Source organism: Triticum urartu, chromosome 4, assembly GCF_003073215.2.
Source record: "Triticum urartu cultivar G1812 chromosome 4, Tu2.1, whole genome shotgun sequence".
NCBI classification, from domain to species: domain Eukaryota; kingdom Viridiplantae; phylum Streptophyta; class Magnoliopsida; order Poales; family Poaceae; genus Triticum; species Triticum urartu.
Window position 1 is genome coordinate 577,651,474 of NC_053025.1, and position 17,089 is coordinate 577,668,562.

The following is a 17,089-nucleotide window of genomic DNA, read 5'->3' on the forward strand; positions in this document are numbered from 1 at the left end:
GCGCTATTAGTATATACTATACTAATGGCGCACCATGTGTAGGTGCGCCATTAGTGTCCAAATACTAATGGATACTAATGGCGCACCACATCCACGGTGCGCCATTAGTAACAAATTTTTTTTCATTTTTTTTCAAAACTAGTAATGGCGCACCAGTGGATAGTGCGCCATTACTACTAGTAATGGCGCACTACATTCATGGTGCGCCACTAGTAATTTTTTTCAAATATTTTTTTCAATTTTTTATTATTTATTTTTTCAAAACTAGTAATGACGCACCAGTGAACAGTGCGCCATTACTAGTTAAAACTAATAATGGCGCACTGTCAACTGGTGCGCCATTACTAAGTTTTTTTCAAAAAAATATTCAGAATTTGTTTTTTTTTCAAAACTAGTAACGGCGCACCGTGGGTGTGGTGCGCCATTACTAGTTTAACTAGTAATGGCACACCACTCCCACGGTGAGCCATTACTAACTTGGCCCAAAATTTCCACCGAATGCACCCCCCCTGTGGACCGCCTTTTCAGTTAAAAAAAATAAAAAAATTGATGGAAATGTCAAAAAAATAAAAGAAAATAAGTTTCCCATGTGATATGTGGTCTAGTTGTTGGGAAAATTTCCAAATATGAATTTCGACTTTATTTACAAAATCTCTCTGGAATTTGTAAAATGGGCATAACTTTTGCATACGAACTCGGATTAAAAAGTTTTCTATATGAAAAATCATCTACTCGAAAAGTTACATCCAAATTTAACCGGGGGAACCCCGTTAAACATTTTCAAAATCCCCAAAAACCTAACAGAAAAAAGTTACGGGGCTTTTAAGATCCGGAGGCAAAAAATTTCAAACTTACTAGTGGCGCACCTAGCATACGTAATATGAAAAAATTGGTTTTGAAAAAAAAATTTGAATTATTTTTCAAAATATGATACGTAATATGACCGGGAAGTTTGAAATATTTTTTCAAAATTTCATCATACTCATGAACTAAGTCCTAGACATCAGCAATGTTTAATATGATTGATATGATAGATATATCAACAAGTGCGTGTGAAGTGAGGTGGTGCTGGGGTTGGATAAAACTACGAAGTTAAGCGTGCTCGGGCCGGAGTAGTGTGAGGATGGGTGACTAGCAGCCCTTTTTCTAGTAATGCCACATACTTCTAGGTATCCTAAATGAATAACATGGTTAGAATTCACAAGAGTTATATAGAAACTTCTACAGTCAATGTGTAGTAAGTTACTCATAGTACTAACTATACCTTATAGGATGCACCAATGATGGTCAACAGTAACTTTTAGAGAGCAGACATGTCGAAGTTGATCTTGATAGTTAGCACATCAAATTGATGTCTCAAATCTTAACGTCTATAAAAGATGCAAAAAACTCCAACAAAAAGAAAATACATCACTCTTTCAGTAGATATGATTACTCTAGTATCCTTGCCAAAAAGTGTTGTATTCTTCAATTGCAGGTCCTCAAAATGTTTCAACTCGGTAGCAAATTCATCCAAATGAGCTCCATCCGCAATAGTTTGTGAGGAACAAAAGAATATACTCTCTCTCTTATGATGATAACATATGTACAACAACCGTTATTACAAAAATACATCGGCCATAAACAGTCCATATTATAAAGGTTATCACTAAATTGCGGCCACAAATTACTTGTAGTTCCACTTTTCATAAAAAAAACATACTTTCAAAATATCAGAATTTATTCCTTTGCACAGATCTTTCAATAAAGGGACAATTGCATTTTCCCCCTAGTTGGTTCTTACCCACGGGTTTTGCCCTTACTTTTCGAGCTTGCTCAGTTTTGCCCTTACCTTTTCCATCGAGGTCCCTCGAATGCCCTTTGACCGTTTGACCAAAACTTTGAAAATTCATAACTAATTCATATGAACTCAGAAAAATGCAAATAAGATATCAAAATGTTCAGTTAAACATTACCTTTATGTGCATATCATTTGCATTCAGGACAAAAGCACCCTTTAAACTACCTAAGGTAATTAATGTTATTAACATTATTAAAAATAAAAGGTATAAACAATATTTTTTCATGAATAAAAATTACATGCAAATGTAGGCGATGTTTCCTGAACATCCTGATATCTTATTTGCATTTTTCCGAGTTCGTATAAATTTTTTATGAAGTTTCCAAATAATGGTCAAAGTCGTTAGAACATTCATAACAAGATGATACGAACTCAGAAAAATGCAAATAAGATATCTGGATGTTCAGAAAACATCACCTACATTTGCATGTAATTTTTATTCATGAAAAAAATTGTTTATACCTTTTTATTTTTAATAATGTTAATAACATTAATTACCTCAGGTAGTTTAAAGGGTGCTTTTGTCCTGAATGCAAATGATATGCACATAAAGGTAATGTTTATCTGAACATTTTGATATCGTATTTGCATTTTTCTAAGTTCATATGAATTAGTTATGAATTTTCAAAGTTTTGGTCAAACGATCAAAGGGCATTAGAGGGACCTCGACTGAAAAAGTAAGGGCAAAACCCGTGGGTAGGAACCAACTAGGGGTAAAAATGCAATTGTCCCTTCAATAAAAAGCAAGCATCATACACATAACGAAAGCACTGCCTTGTAACAAAATGAACAAGCTAAAGTGAATGCAAGCATGCTTTCAGTGCTTAGTCTATAACATGCGGGTAAGGTTCCTCCTTGTTCCCATGTTGTTCATCATCCCCTGTTAAAGAAGAAACATCATCTCCATGTAAAATCATGCTGATTGACTCATGGGAACAAAGAGCAAAAACACATTCTTGAAACGGATTATGTTGATGTGCCGCCGAGCGGTGGTTTATGATCTCCCTCGCCACATTCTCACCAATCCGCAAACACATCAGGACACCCGAAAAAGTGCCCCGTTGCTAAATTTGCAATAGGGGAATCCTGACGGGATAAGAAAAACTCGACCGGAGTGTCCCATGCTGGAACAAATGGATGACAGGGGAGCCCGAAATTACCTTGAGGCCCAATGGGATGTACTTCATGGCACAACCTCCTTGGTCTCCTTGTTCCACATCAGTAGCGTGACGTCGAAGTTGCCAGTGGCGATATCCTTGAGTAGCTCATACCTCTCCATGGATCCTGGCCAGCACCGAGCGACAATTGATGCTGAAGGCACCATTGCTCATCTCCTTGCGTTGTCGCAATGCCTGCACCTTGGCCTCGCAGATCAACGCCTCCAGGTCCGCGCTCGTGGGATCTCGTGGACTCGTCGGTAAGATGATGTCGGCATGGCGGCTGGCAGCGGTTGGTGGCGGCGCGGAGGACACTAACCCTAGTGTGTCGTGGGATGAAGGTCAGGAGGTGCGTGCCAAAAGCGAGTGTGACCCTTACGTCTGTGGCGCCAATCCCATACCGTGGCAACGATCCCGTACATCGGTGGCAGCTAGATCGCACGAGATCCGACGGCATCTTCTCTATGAGGTTCATGGCGGCGATTTCATGTGTCTGTGTTAGGAAGACCGCACGACGACGGCTATGTTTACTCGAGGGGATCGAGAGGAGCGGCGTTTCGTGCGGGGTGGTTTTTTTGTGCGTGCGGGGTGGTTTTTTTGTGCGTGCGTGGGGGTCGGGGGAGGGGGCGGAAAAACTAGTCGAAAAACCGGACGAATATGGCGGGCGAAAAAAACCCGCGGAGGCAATCCTACCAACTGAGACATTAGAAGTAGAGATAGATATGACATAACCATTGGGGGAGGGGGGAGGGGGCATGACCCTTGCTTGTCTCTCCTTAGCTCCGCCCTTGAGTGGTGCTATTTTACAAGACTTGAAGGGAGGTTTTGTTGTTGCGGCCACGGAATATAAACCGAATGCAATGGACGGTCCGACGATGGAGGAGTTTGCGCTATTGTTGGGACTACGACTTGTTGATAAGATGGGCATTTTTTCTTTGTCCACTCTTAGTGATTCTATGGCGATTGTTCAAGCTATCGAAAATTTGGACGACTATCGGGCGTCGGGTGCGGTAATTACTAATGTTTGTTGAAGGTTGATGAGTTCTTTCGGCGAGGATAAATCATTGTGTGTGTGATATAAACGAGTGTGCTCATACTATTGCTTGTTTTAATTTCTTGGGTTAGGAGTCAAGGGTGTGGCATGATAAACCTCTTGCTTTCCTGATTCTGCTGATTGTAAAGGATATGATTATTAATTAAATAAAGTCGCCGAAGTTAAAAAAAGGTAATATCAGCCGGAGTCATAGAACTTGCGTCGTATGTTTAATTTGGTGCTAGAATTTTTAAAAATACGATTTTGTGGCCATCTAACTTGACTCAGGCGTGTAGATACGGTCATAGTACATGTATCTGAGTGTATCCATGTGTATGGACCCACCTATTGGTGAGTGATAGAGCTGGGCATGGCATATTTTTACAAAAATACTCTCATATTTTTTTATTTATGGAAAAGTCAACTACTGCAAGACACTTATACGAAACTTAAGAAAAAAACTCAGTATACCCTAGGACTCGAACAAACGACCGTATCTTTTAATACAAAATGCTCTAGCCTTTTCACCACCAGTTCAGTATGTCTAATCTCCATAACGAACTCCTATGTACTCAAAAGTGATGCATGTGGAGCTTAAATGTACTGTGTATATTTCTGTCCACGCGCTACTTTTTTAAGATATTTGTAAAACATGTGTGTTATATAAATGTGTTTGTTACATATTTTTCACATGTTTTTATATAAATTTCTTTACCTCCAAAAATATTTTTTTGGCTAATAATTTTAAGATAATTTTTACTAAATATTTTATAAACCTGAGTATTATATAAACCAGTGTGTTATATAAATTTGTGTATTACATATTTTGTTTGCATAATTATAATTTTAAAAATATTATTTAAATTATACAAACATTTCAATAAGTATACACACATTTGTGTAGTTCGATTTTTGCATGATTAAAAATATTCATAATTTTAAATTTAAACTATTAATATGGACATTCAATCATGGCTAATATTTTTTTAATATAAGTCATCAATAAAAATTATGCACAAGTAAATATTCATATATATTTAGTAAATGGTTGTATTCGTCATTCTGTATAGTTTAAATATAAGCTACACGTTTTTCTTTTTTGGATCTATTAAACATATTTATCTAGTAAACATTTTCAATGTCTGTATCAACTAAATATATTTTATATAATACACAAGTTTATATTTAAATGTTTTATTTATTAATCATGGTTTGTATGTATAGTATTTTAACACATAAATATTTGAACTTAATTTTATTACTTACGGTTTACAAATATCTTAAATGTATTTATTACTTACATTTTACCAAATATTTCATATATAATACACTGTTTATATTTACTAATCATCATCTGTATGTATGTATATTTAACACATAAATAATTGATCATAAATTTATTACCTTTTAAACAAATATCTTAAAAAATAGCGCGTGCATATGGGCCACAGATATGCAGCCCATTTAAGCTCCGCATGTGTTGGCTTCCAATCAACAATAAAAGTTTGGTTGGGCCAACCCCACGACCAAACATGTATCCCACATTTGGTGGATTTTGATGAATAAAGCTTGGTTCTACCCCTAAAGAAACAAAACAAAAAGTTTGTACCCCAAAAAAAAGTTTGTTACCTTCCTCAGAAATAATATGTAAGTTAGTTATCTGTGTTACACTATAGACTAACCTGGAGGTTGTATTGGCTTGAGTGTATCGTGTTAAACCTGCTGTATGCAGGTTTGAGTCCCAGCGACCCTATTTTTTATTGTCAATTTTCACATATAATGGCAGTACTGTTATCGGATTTTTCTGTAAATAAAAAATGTGAAGGAATTTTGTGTAAATATGTGTCGTGGTGGTTGACTTTTTCCGCAACTAAAAAAAATCTGAGTGTGTTTTTGTAAAACTATTCGTGTCTACTACTACCACTCACTGATGAGTGGTGCCATACACATGGATACGCGACATATGTGTACTGTGACCTTATATCCATGCTTGAGTCAAGTTAGGTGATCATAAAACAGTATTTTTATAAAGTTTAAGCACCAAACTAAACATGTGATGCAAGTCTTGTGGCTCCGGGAGATATTATATTACCTAAAAAAAGCCACTCAAGTATTTCACATTGTTCGGTGCCATTCCGTCCGACTATCCAATTCCTGGACGTTGCATGCAAGGCTAGCGTGCGAAGTAAAAAAAAAAACTCCGCTTGATATGGCAGTTAATTAGAGCCAGTGATTTTGGGGAGAGACATTATGGCAGTTAATCGGTACTCCCTCCGTAAACTAATATAAAAGCATTTAGATAACTACTTTAGTGATCTAAACGCTCTTATATTACTTTACAGAGGGAGTACTAAGGAATAGGAGTAAAATGTTTCCTCACGAATTATCTTTGGGCAGATACTATGGCACTAGGAGGAGTACAGCGTTTCCTTAGGAACTAAGATAAGTAATGTTTAATTTCTTTTCATATATAGTTCCAGTGATTTTGGGGAGAGACATTATGGCAGTTAATCGGTACTAAGGAATAGGAGTAAAATGTTTCCTCGTGAAATATTTTTTGGGCAGATACTATGGCACTAGGAGGAGTACAACGTTTCCTTAGGAACTAAGATAGGTAATATTTAATTTCTTTCCATATATAGTTCGAACTATATATGGAATGCCGTAAATGCTAGTAAAAATGGGTGTTTGTTACCTACCACTACTAAAGAATGGCCGAGTTGTATAAATAGGCAACTAGACCCTTCCGCCCTCCTCACCCATCGAAATTCAATTCATAGTGATCTAGATATGGCGATCAAGCTTATAGTAGTAGCGTTTTTCTTGCTTGTCCTGGCCTTTGCTGACTCCAGCGATAGGGGTGAACCTCCATCATCTCATAAGTACTAGTGCTAGCTTTACCAAGTTGAGGGCGTGTCAAGTCTGAATCACCTCATATAGTTTGTTATTTCCTGCAGAAGAAAATGCTTTTGGTGCGAGTGCTTATGCGGTTCATTGGGATCCAGATCATGCGCATTCTGGTAAATACTTGTGCTACCTTCCCAAGTTGACAAATTTGTTAATTGTGAGTCAACGCCGGACTCTTATTTACTGTAGAAGAAAACGGTTTTGGTGAAAGTGCTTATGCGGTGCATTGGGATCCTCCTTCTCGTAAGTACTTGTGCTACCTTACCAACTAAAAAAATTTGTTAATTGTGAATTAACTCCTAGGTTCTTATTTCCTCTAGAAAAAGACAACTTTGGTGAAAGTGCGTATGCGGTACATTGGGATCCCCCTTCAAGTAAGTACTTGTGCTACCATGCCATGTTGAGAATGTGTTAATTCTAAATATACTCATAGTTTGTTATTTCCTGCAGAAGAAAAAGGTTTTGGGGCAAGTGCTTATAAGGTGGACTGGAACCCACCTTCGAGTAAGTACTTGAGCTACCTTACCAAGTCAAGAATGAGTTAGCCCTGAATGAACTCATGGTTTGTTATTTCCTGTAGAAGAAGAAGGTTTTGGGGCAAGTGCTTATAAGGTGGACTGGAACCCACCTTCGAGTAAGTACTTGTGCTACCTTACCAAGTCGAGAATGTGTTAGTCCTGAATGAACTCATGGTTTGTTATTTCCTGCAGAAGAAGAAGGTTTTGGGGCAAGTGCTTATAAGGTGGATTGGAACCCACCTTTGAGTAAGTACTTGTGCTACCTTACCAAGTCGAGAATGTGTTAGTCCTGAATGAACTCATGGTTTGTTATTTCCCACAGAGGAAGAAGGTTTTGGGGCAAGTGCTTATAAGGTGGATTGGAATCCACCTTCGAGTAAGTACTTGTGCTACCTTACCAAGTTGAGAATGTGTTAGTCCTGAATGAAATCATGGTTTGTTATTTCCTACAGAAGAAGAAGGTTTTGGGGCAAGTTCTTATAAGGTGGACTGGAACCCACCTTCGAGTAAGTACTTGTGCTACCTTACCAAGTCGAGAAATGTGTTAGTCTTGAATGAACTCATGGTTTGTTATTTCCTGTAGAAGAAAAAGGTTTTGGGGCAAGTGCTTATAAGGTGGATTGGAACCGACCTTCGAGTAAGTACTTGTGCTACCTTACCAAGTCGAGAATGTGTTAGTCCTGAATGAACTCATGGTTCGTTATTTCCTGCAGAAGAAAAAGGTTTTGGGGCAAGTGCTTATAAGGTGGATTGGAACCCACCTTCGAGTAAGTACTTGTGCTACCTTACCAAGTCGAGAATATGTCAGTCCCGAATGAACTCATGGTTTGTTATTTCCTACAGAACAAGAAGGTTTTGGGGCAAGTGCTTATAAGGTGGATTGGAACCCACCTTCGAGTAAGTACTTGTGTTACCTTACCAAGTCGAGAATGTGTTAGTCCTGAATGAACTCATGGTTCATTATTTCTTGCAGAAGAAAAAGGTTTTGGGGCAAGTGCTTATAAGGTGGATTGGAACCCACCTTCGAGTAAGTACTTGTGCTACCTTACCAAGTCGAGAATGTGTTAGTCCTGAATGAACTCATGGTTTGTTATTTCCTACAGAAGAAGAAGGTTTTGGGGCAAGTGCTTATAAGATGGACTGGAACCCACCTTCGAGTAAGTACTTGTGCTACTTCACAAGTCGAGTATGTGTTAGTCCTGAATGAACTCATGGTTTGTTATTTCCTGCAGAAGAAAAAGGTTTTGGGGCAAGTGCTTATAAGGTGGATTGGAACCCAGAAGATACACATTCCAGTAAGTACTTGTGCTACCTCACAAAGTCGAGAATGTGTTAATCCAGAATAAAATCATAGTTTGTTATTTCCTGCAGAAGAAAAAGATTTCGGCGAAAGTGCTTACAAGGTGACTTGGAGCCCAGAAGATGCACATTCCGGTAAGTATTTGTGCTACCTTACCAAGTTAGTCCTGAATCAACTCATGATTTGTTATTTCTTGCAAAATAAAAAGGTTTTGGGGCAAGCGCTTATAAGGTCTCTTGGAGTCCAGATGGTGCACCTTCTGGTAAGTACCCGTGATATCTTAGCAAGTGGAGAATGTTTTAATTCTGAATCAACTCACATATTATTCCCCTCAAAAGAGAAAGGATTTGGTTCAAGTGCTTATGCGGTACATTGTGATCCAGATCATCCACCTTCTGGTAAGTACTTGTGCTACGTTTCTTATCAAGTGAAAGAATGTGTTCGTTCTGAAGTAACTCATAGTTTGTTATTTCTTGTAGAAAAAACCAGTTTTGATGCAAGTGCTTATGCGGGACATTGGGATCCAAATCATGCACACTCTCGTAAGTACTTGTGCTACCATATCAAGTTGAGATTATTTTAAATATGATGTGTTAGTTTGTTAATACTCATGTAAAAAGGTATGCATTTAATCTCCAAAATTAACATTACTATGTCAGTATTTCAGCAGAACTATTGGTTTAATTAATAACAATGCAGCTTCCTCCATTCCTGAAGCACCAACAAAACACAAGCATATAAAAGTTCAAACCGGCATGTTATTCCTGAAGAAGAATCTGCACATCGGCACTACACTTCCTAAAGGAACCATGTTTGCACGAGATGGTGCACCAAAGTCTGTTCATTTTGCCTCTACTCCATTGGAGTCAAAGTACTTGGCAACCATCCTTTCACATTTCATGATACCTCATGGCTCGACCAAGGCAAAGCAGGTAGCTGACACCCTTCGTTCATGCGGCAAACCGGTTGACAAGGAGGATCCTCACATGTGCTTCTCATCCCGTGAAGCAATGTCAAGGTTCGCCACCAGAGAATTAGGGGTCAGCGGCGCACGAGCAGCCATTACAAGGATTCATGGGAATGAGACCCCCAGCTCCATGTACATTGTGGAACAGATCACCCAACTCAACAATAACGTGGTGCCATGCCATCCTATGGATTTTCCATATGAGGTATTTTATTGCCATCGGCCGAAAGAGGTGCAGTCTTTGGGGGTGCAAATCAAGGGTTTGAAAGATGGCATGCCGCGCGTGACGGCAATAGCCATGTGTCACATGAACACATTTAATTGGGACACCCAGTACTTTGAGCTATTAGACGGAAAGCGTGGTGAACCTATTTGTCACTACATGCCTACCAATTACATCATGTTTTATTAGATATATTTAAAGTTCCTATTGAACTATGTAATCTAGTTATCCGATCAATAAAGTGTGCCGAGTGACTGCATTTTTGTTAAAAAAATGCTTAATAACCACCAGATTCTGGGAGTTTTTGGACTGCTACCGACCAACATTTTCTTTTATTGCATCCCAAGTAACTCTAACTAATTACCAATGATGATGCACTTGCACATTATTAGTTTTGCATCTCGGACGAGCCGTTGATGGCTTTCGCCACCCAGCCGATAGTCAAGGTGAGGTGGATCTGTGTCATCCCGGTCATCCCTGGTGAAGGAGAGATAGATCCACGACGTCTCACACGCTGCCATTGGAAGATATAACTTTAGGAGAAGAAGGGGTCACTGCTAGGTGCTACACCGCCACTGATCCTCCTCTAACTGTATACCCCGTAGTGCGGCACTACCGGAGAAACGAGAGAGGGAGTGGCACAATCGAGAGACGGGCTAGAACATGGTTGAGAGTGAGGGGATGGGATTCTGTGTTGTTCCGCCGATTTTGAGGAACTATCGCGTTCCAGATCTGAGGGGTACATTCCCTTTCATGAAATGGGTGCATTCACGTTCTCTTTCCCAACCAAACATAGGAACACGTGCGTGGGGCAGAACTGCCCCCTTACTTTTCATGTGATGTCACCATCTAACGAACCCTTAGATACTATATAGGGAAACACGACTTGTGCATTGCCCGTAGAAGTGATGTGCAAACCAACATGAATAATCAAGTTAAAGATCAATAAATTTTTAACAAGCACCGATTATACATATAAGGCAAGATATAAGCATGTAAATATTCTATTCACAATAAGCTATTTTTTGTAATTGATTTGGCTCCATTGTTTTTTAACACAGTACAATCAAAGAAGGTCAGATACACGCACATATACTCACCCATATGAACCCACACACTCACACCGGCATAATATCTTGAGCTTGACGAACTCACCACACGCGCCTCGTAGTCAACGAAAACGTGTCCTCCCATTGAAAAAACACCACCAAAAATCCTGAAATATATGCAGGAAAATGCGTGCACCAGTGCCAAGTTTAGGACTTACACTCTGATGGGCTAGTTCCACCACAAAGAACCTAACCATCAGAGTTAGGCTCAATTGTCATTTGGCTCCATTGTTAATTATTATGATAGTAGACTATTTATCTAATATCATATTTTTATTTAGTCACCATGACATGCAGCAAGGTAATTAAGATATCTAAGCCTGGGTTAATTATAAACACCAAAAGATTAGTGCATATACAGGAAGCTATATATATATATATATATATATATATATATATAGAGAGAGAGAGAGAGAGAGAGAGAGAGAGAGAATTTGAACTAGCTAAGAACCCGGCTAGGGTGAATTCCCAGTGTTACGAAGAGCTACGCTGGGGCGTTGACATGTGGATTTGGTTTTCTTGCCCGTTTGGATCTGATTTCTGAACTGCATTTTTTCATGCCACGGTTTGTACGGTTTCTATATATATATATATATATATATATATAGAGAGAGAGAGAGAGAGAGAGAGAGAGAGAGAATTTGAACTAGCTAAGAACCCGGCTAGGGTGAATTCCCAGTGTTACGAAGAGCTACGCTGGGGCGTTGACATGTGGATTTGGTTTTCTTGCCCGTTTGGATCTGATTTCTGAACTGCATTTTTTCATGCCACGGTTTGTACGGTTTCTGCGATGTCACCGTTTTGACCACACTACTTAAGCAAGATATTATCTGCCCTCTCGACCTTTTTGTGTCAACCAACCTCACCACAAGTCTCGTTCCCGTCACCTCTCTCCTCTCGACAGTGTGATTTCTCTCGGCTTAACAGCTCCTCTGCCCTCGCCACTTTTGATTTTCTTTTTTTTTTCTCGCGCTCCTCTCTTCTCTCAGTTTCTAGAAGACGTGGTACTAGCTAGCTGGAGGCAAATGCTCGGAGCAGTGACCCAAGATCTCTAGGGGATTCACCCATCCTGGGTAGGTTCCACCATTGCATGAGAACGGTGTTGGGGCACGTGAAGGACGGATCCACAAGAAGAGGCTCCCCACCGACCAACGTGGAGAAGGGTTGCATGGACGGGTATGTCTCCTACCGCCTGTGGTGGCCGCTTGTTGCACTACTTTTCTGACTGAGAAGCATCAGAGATTCTGCAGATTGCACATTTTTATGTTTGACCTCGGCCATGGTAAACTCGAGGGCATGGACCCTGCATTGGACCACCATATCAGCAGCAGCCACCGAGAAGGTGAAGACAAGGGGCCTAGGCCAACAGAGGTGAGGCAGTAGCCGCATTGGAGCAAGTTTGTGTAACTAGATGACCTGTTGCATCGATAGCGCAAAGGGCTAGAGAGAACCAGGCTTTCAAACCATGCAAATAATAATATTTAGAGAGAGATGCATCGGATAGATAGCTCTGGCCACTCAGCTTATGGTACTCCCTTCGTCTAGGTGTATAGGACATCTTACGAAAACCAGATATTCCCAAAAGTCCTAAGCGCATTGCATTAAATCTCATTCTCGTTTCCCTCCCAGCCTCGTATTGCTACATACCTAGGGAGAAAGAGGTGGCGCCCACAGGAGAACAACCACTGCAGGTGTTTGATTAGGCAAGAAATTGATGACTGTTTTGCATGCACTCACCTATTCAATGCAGATTTTACTTTCGTTTTCTACCAGCGCGATTGGAAGTTTCCTAGCTTGCCGTGCTCGTCCTCATCCAATCACAATTCACCTAGGTCGCGCTGCTCTTCCTAAGAGGCTAAGACTAGCCATAGTGGAGAGTAACATATACTAGTAACATACACATATCCTTAGACTCAGCACATTTGAGTAACTTAGCTAGTCTAATGTGAGTAACTTCAACAGTAACATCGAGTCCAACTCAGAAAATTTGCTTATGTGGCAATGAGTTAATGAGGAAAGAGGTAGTTTGAGTAACTTAGCTAGTTACTATAACATCACATGTCAATGCAATATGAGTATATAATCTAATAAATGAAGCTTTGCATGTTACCACACTTATGTTACTACCCACTATGAAGGCAGTAACATAGTCTAGGGATATGTGTATGTTACTCTCCACTGTGGCTAGTCTTATACACCTAGACGGAGGGAGTAACTAAGATATGAATTAATTTACATCAGGTAGAGTCATCATTGCACGTGCCATCGGTATCGAAAATGACCTCAATGTCTAAGCAACTCTTCATGGTGGGTTGTCACTAGCAAAAGCAAAAATGTCTTCCATATTATCGTCTAATACCCAATAATATTTGTTTGTTTTTTGTAGAATGTCCTTTGATTTTAAAGTTGTATCATCAAGGTGAACCGCAACATATTTATTTGCGAGAGATTATGGTTGAGATCGGTTGTCTTTAAGTGTTGATCATGATGTATGTAAAACATGAATCTACGAGATGCAGAACATAGCTAACATTTTGGTTTCTGTCAATGCACCACAATAAGATTTCAAAGGAAAATTGAAATTACATTAGCATTTGAACTATTACAAAAGATGTTCAACAATAACATGGAAATTAAACGTTTGATGGCGTGTCTTTTTGAGCACATATACCTCACTTTCCTTCATATGCTTTCTCTGATTCACAAATAAAGGGAGTTTTTACAATTGAAATTATGGAAGAGACTGCAATCTTGGAAACTCACAGTCGTTATATACTATTTACAGTTTTTGTTTAGGTTGACCTAAGATTTGTCTTCCATGCATCTCACTACTGAGATCCGATTTGAGAGCATCTTTCAGCATATTCTAGGATCATAGCAGTTATACCATAGAATATAATTTCTTAATTATGAATATAGAAGTATGATAATACAATATTATTGGTTCTAGGGTATATTTTCAACAAATACATGATAGCCCTTTCGTTAAGGGATCTACCAGATTCTTAGCCATCTGGATATAATCCAACACTACTAGGAAAAATCTTATAGAGTTAGTAGTAGCGCGTTACCGAAATGGTGCTGCTACTATGGCCGGCCCGGGCCCAGCTCCGCGGCCCCACTTTGCAGCAGTGTGTTCCTTAAATGCGCGCTACAACTAATGGGCTTAGTAGTAGCGGTGGCCCTATTCCCTCGCTAGTGCTAAACTCATGTTATCTTCATTCCCTCGGCTGGCCTCTCACTCTCTATAACGCCCCGAGACCGTTGCGCCAGGTGTCTTCCAGTTATTCGCTGTTGTTGCCTTGTCATTTGTTTGCGTGTCATGCATTTCATATCATGTCATCATGTGCATCGCATTTGCATACATGTTCGTCTCATGCATCCGAGCTTTTTCCCCGTTGTCCGTTTTGCAATCCGACACTCCTATGTCCTACGGCGCCCCCTTTTATCTCTTTTCGTGTGCGGGTGTTAAACATTCTCGGAATGGACCGAGATTTGCCAAGCGGCCTTGGTTCACCACCGGTAGACCGCCTGTCAAGTTTCATACCATTTGAAGTTCGTTTGATACTCCAACGGTTAACCGGGGAACCGTAAAGGCCTTGTGTGTGTTGCAGCCCAACACCCCTCCAAAGTGGCCCAATAACCAATCCAAACCCCCTCCATCCTCTCGGTCGTTCGATCATGATCGCGTGGCCAAAAACCGCACCTAATTTGGACTCTCCTAGCTCCCTCTACCTATATATATGTGTCTCCCTCCGAAAATTTCGCGGATGAAACCCTAGTCTTCTTCCACCGCCTGCCGCCGGACATGTCCATCCCGAGCCAGACGTGTCCGCGCCGCCGCCCCGCCGAATCCGCAGCTGCCACGTGGCTAGTCACCTTCCTCCACCGTGCGCGGGCCCGTGAGCCAGTAGCCGGCCCTCCCGGCCCGATCCGCCCGCCGCAGGCACCCGCGGCCGAGCCCCGCCGGCGCCTGGATCGCCCGACCTGCTCTGCTGCCATACGCCGTTTGCCGGCCCCGCCTCCCGCGCGTTGCGCTCCGGCCGCCGCCGCCCGCTCCGGCCACCGCCTGCGAGCTCGCTCGCCCGCTCGCCCGCGGCTCGCCTCCGTCCTCCGCCGCCCGTACCTCGCCACCGATCTGCCGGACCCCGCCGGCGCCCTCGCCCTGTCGCCGGAGATTGGGCCCTCGCCGTCCTGCATCCTCGCCGGCGCCGCCATCGACCGCCGCCGCCCCTGTCTCTCCGCTCTCGATCGGGATCGGGAGAAGGACGACTGGGCCTTCCGCCGGCATCGTGGGCCGCAACGCCTCCTCGGCCCGCCTTGCCTTTTCCCGTCCTAGGCCGAAGCCCATGGTGAGCCAACCCCTAACCTCCGCTCAGTGCATCTTTTAGCTATCCGACGCTCAGTGCTGGAACGACTAAGTCCAAGATCTGTGTTATTTTTATGCCTCCTTCATCATGCCATAACTCTGTCACCATAGCTCCGTTTTGCATGCATGATATATCAAATTGTTCGTCTCGATGTGCTCTTCATTTTGTTCCATTGCACCATGCTTGTTTGAGTCCATCTTGATGCCCATATGTCTATTGCAAGAGTGCTATAAAATGTTAGTTCCTGATTCTTATCAGTTTATGAGCATTTGTCATTTTTTTGCCATGATTATTGTGTGCTGCATATGGGCATGAGCTCTACAGGTGTTTTAGGATATGCCATGCCATCTTTACAGGGGTGTATGTCATGTATTTTTGTGATCATTGTGGTGACTAGCACAAGCATGCAAAGTAGCTCTCGTGATATTGGTGATTTCAGACTTAGAATTTCACTAAGTCATTCCCTGCTGTTATTTTAATGCCATGTGTTCATGTTGCTACAGAGTGATCCATGCTTCTTTTGAGTATGTTCAGTAAGGATGATTTTGACATATGGTTATGCTCTATCCATCCATGTCCCTGTTTGCATTTATGGAGTGCCCTAGCATGACTCAATATTGCTCTACTTTTGTTATAAAATGTTCCTGGCAGATTGTTTACGTGTTAATCAATTTTGCCACGGTTGTTGTAGTTGATCCATGCATGCTATGAGTTTGTTCGTGCCATGGTTAGCTTCTTGAACATGTCTTCTTGCTGGTAGTATGCTTAGCTTGTCATGCAATGCCTTGTGTTGAGTGCATCGAGCTCGCAAACGTGCCTTCATATTCTGTTTATGCCATGTCCAGTTTTCTGCTAAGTCTGAATCTATTAACGAAACTTGCTATGTTTACATGGGTGCCATCATATCTTCTGATCCTTTTTGGCTTATGGCCAGTAAGGGACTTTTGTTATATGCTTTGAGTAGATTCCTGCCATGCCTTGTTTTGCCATGATATGTTCCTGTAGCATGTTGTTATCTTGCTCTAAACATTGCTTCCTGATGTTAATTCCTGGCATGTTATTTCACTAAGTCTGAGATGCTGATATCTTTTGCACTTTTGCCATGTTTGTTTGAACCTGCTCTTGTGTGTTTTAGCCGTAGCTCAGTGTTCATCTTTTGTCAAGCATCTTGAGTAGATCACTGTCATGTGCTTTGTTGATATGTTGGAGTGCAGTAGCTTAGTTTCTTGTTGCATTCTAGATGGCATCGTGCTGTTAATCGCAGAATTGTGCCATTCTTGTTTTGCTTGCCATTTGCAAACCGTGCATCCGTTTCCGGTGATCTTTATATCGATTTCGACCGAAATCAACTCATATTTCCAGCGGCACTCTTGGTTTGCCAAGTTGAGGCCTGGTTCAATCTTTTCCTTCCAGAGCTCGCATATGCATTGCATATCACATCCCGCATATCATGCCATGTTTTGCAGCATGTTGCTTGCGCATTGCACCGTGGTTGATTGTTGTTTCCTTTGCTTGTGTTCTTGTCTTGGGTAGAGCCGGGAGATGAGCTCGTGATCGAGGAACCCGTTGAGTATGCTTACGAGGATCAAGCTTTCGTCTTCTCTGAGAACATTGCAGGCAAGATGACCATACCCTCGAAATCACTTCTATCTTTGCTTGCTAGTT

At 41.2% G+C, this 17,089-nt stretch overlaps 1 protein-coding gene and 1 long non-coding RNA gene across 2 annotated transcripts; both read left to right on the forward strand.

The window, feature by feature from the left end:
* The first annotated feature begins 6,803 nt into the window (after nt 1-6,803).
* LOC125554218 (BURP domain-containing protein 4-like) lies at nt 6,804-10,191 on the forward strand. The gene is made up of 11 exons (XM_048717804.1): nt 6,804-6,890; nt 7,127-7,180; nt 7,388-7,441; nt 8,169-8,222; nt 8,432-8,482; nt 8,688-8,750; nt 8,827-8,889; nt 8,964-9,017; nt 9,094-9,153; nt 9,235-9,297; nt 9,455-10,191. The coding sequence occupies exons 1-11, from the start codon at nt 6,821-6,823 to the stop codon at nt 10,132-10,134; spliced, it is 1,266 nt and encodes a 421-aa protein (XP_048573761.1). The 5' UTR covers nt 6,804-6,820; the 3' UTR covers nt 10,135-10,191.
* Nucleotides 7,518-7,961, forward strand: LOC125554219. Its single transcript, XR_007304350.1, has 4 exons — nt 7,518-7,571; nt 7,648-7,701; nt 7,778-7,831; nt 7,908-7,961. It is a non-coding gene; the product is annotated as an uncharacterized LOC125554219 (long non-coding RNA).
* Nucleotides 10,192-17,089: the final 6,898 nt, after the last annotated feature.

Excerpts from the sequence above, each read along its gene's own strand:
- LOC125554218 (XM_048717804.1), top strand. The coding sequence starts at position 6,821 with ATGGCGATCAAGCTTATAGTAGTAGCGTTTTTCTTGCTTGTCCTGGCC. Across the intron at positions 8,483-8,687 it reads GGATTGGAACCCACCTTCGA|AAGAAAAAGGTTTTGGGGCA; the intron begins GTAAGTACTTGT and ends TATTTCCTGCAG. Across the intron at positions 8,751-8,826 it reads CCCAGAAGATACACATTCCA|AAGAAAAAGATTTCGGCGAA; the intron begins GTAAGTACTTGT and ends TATTTCCTGCAG.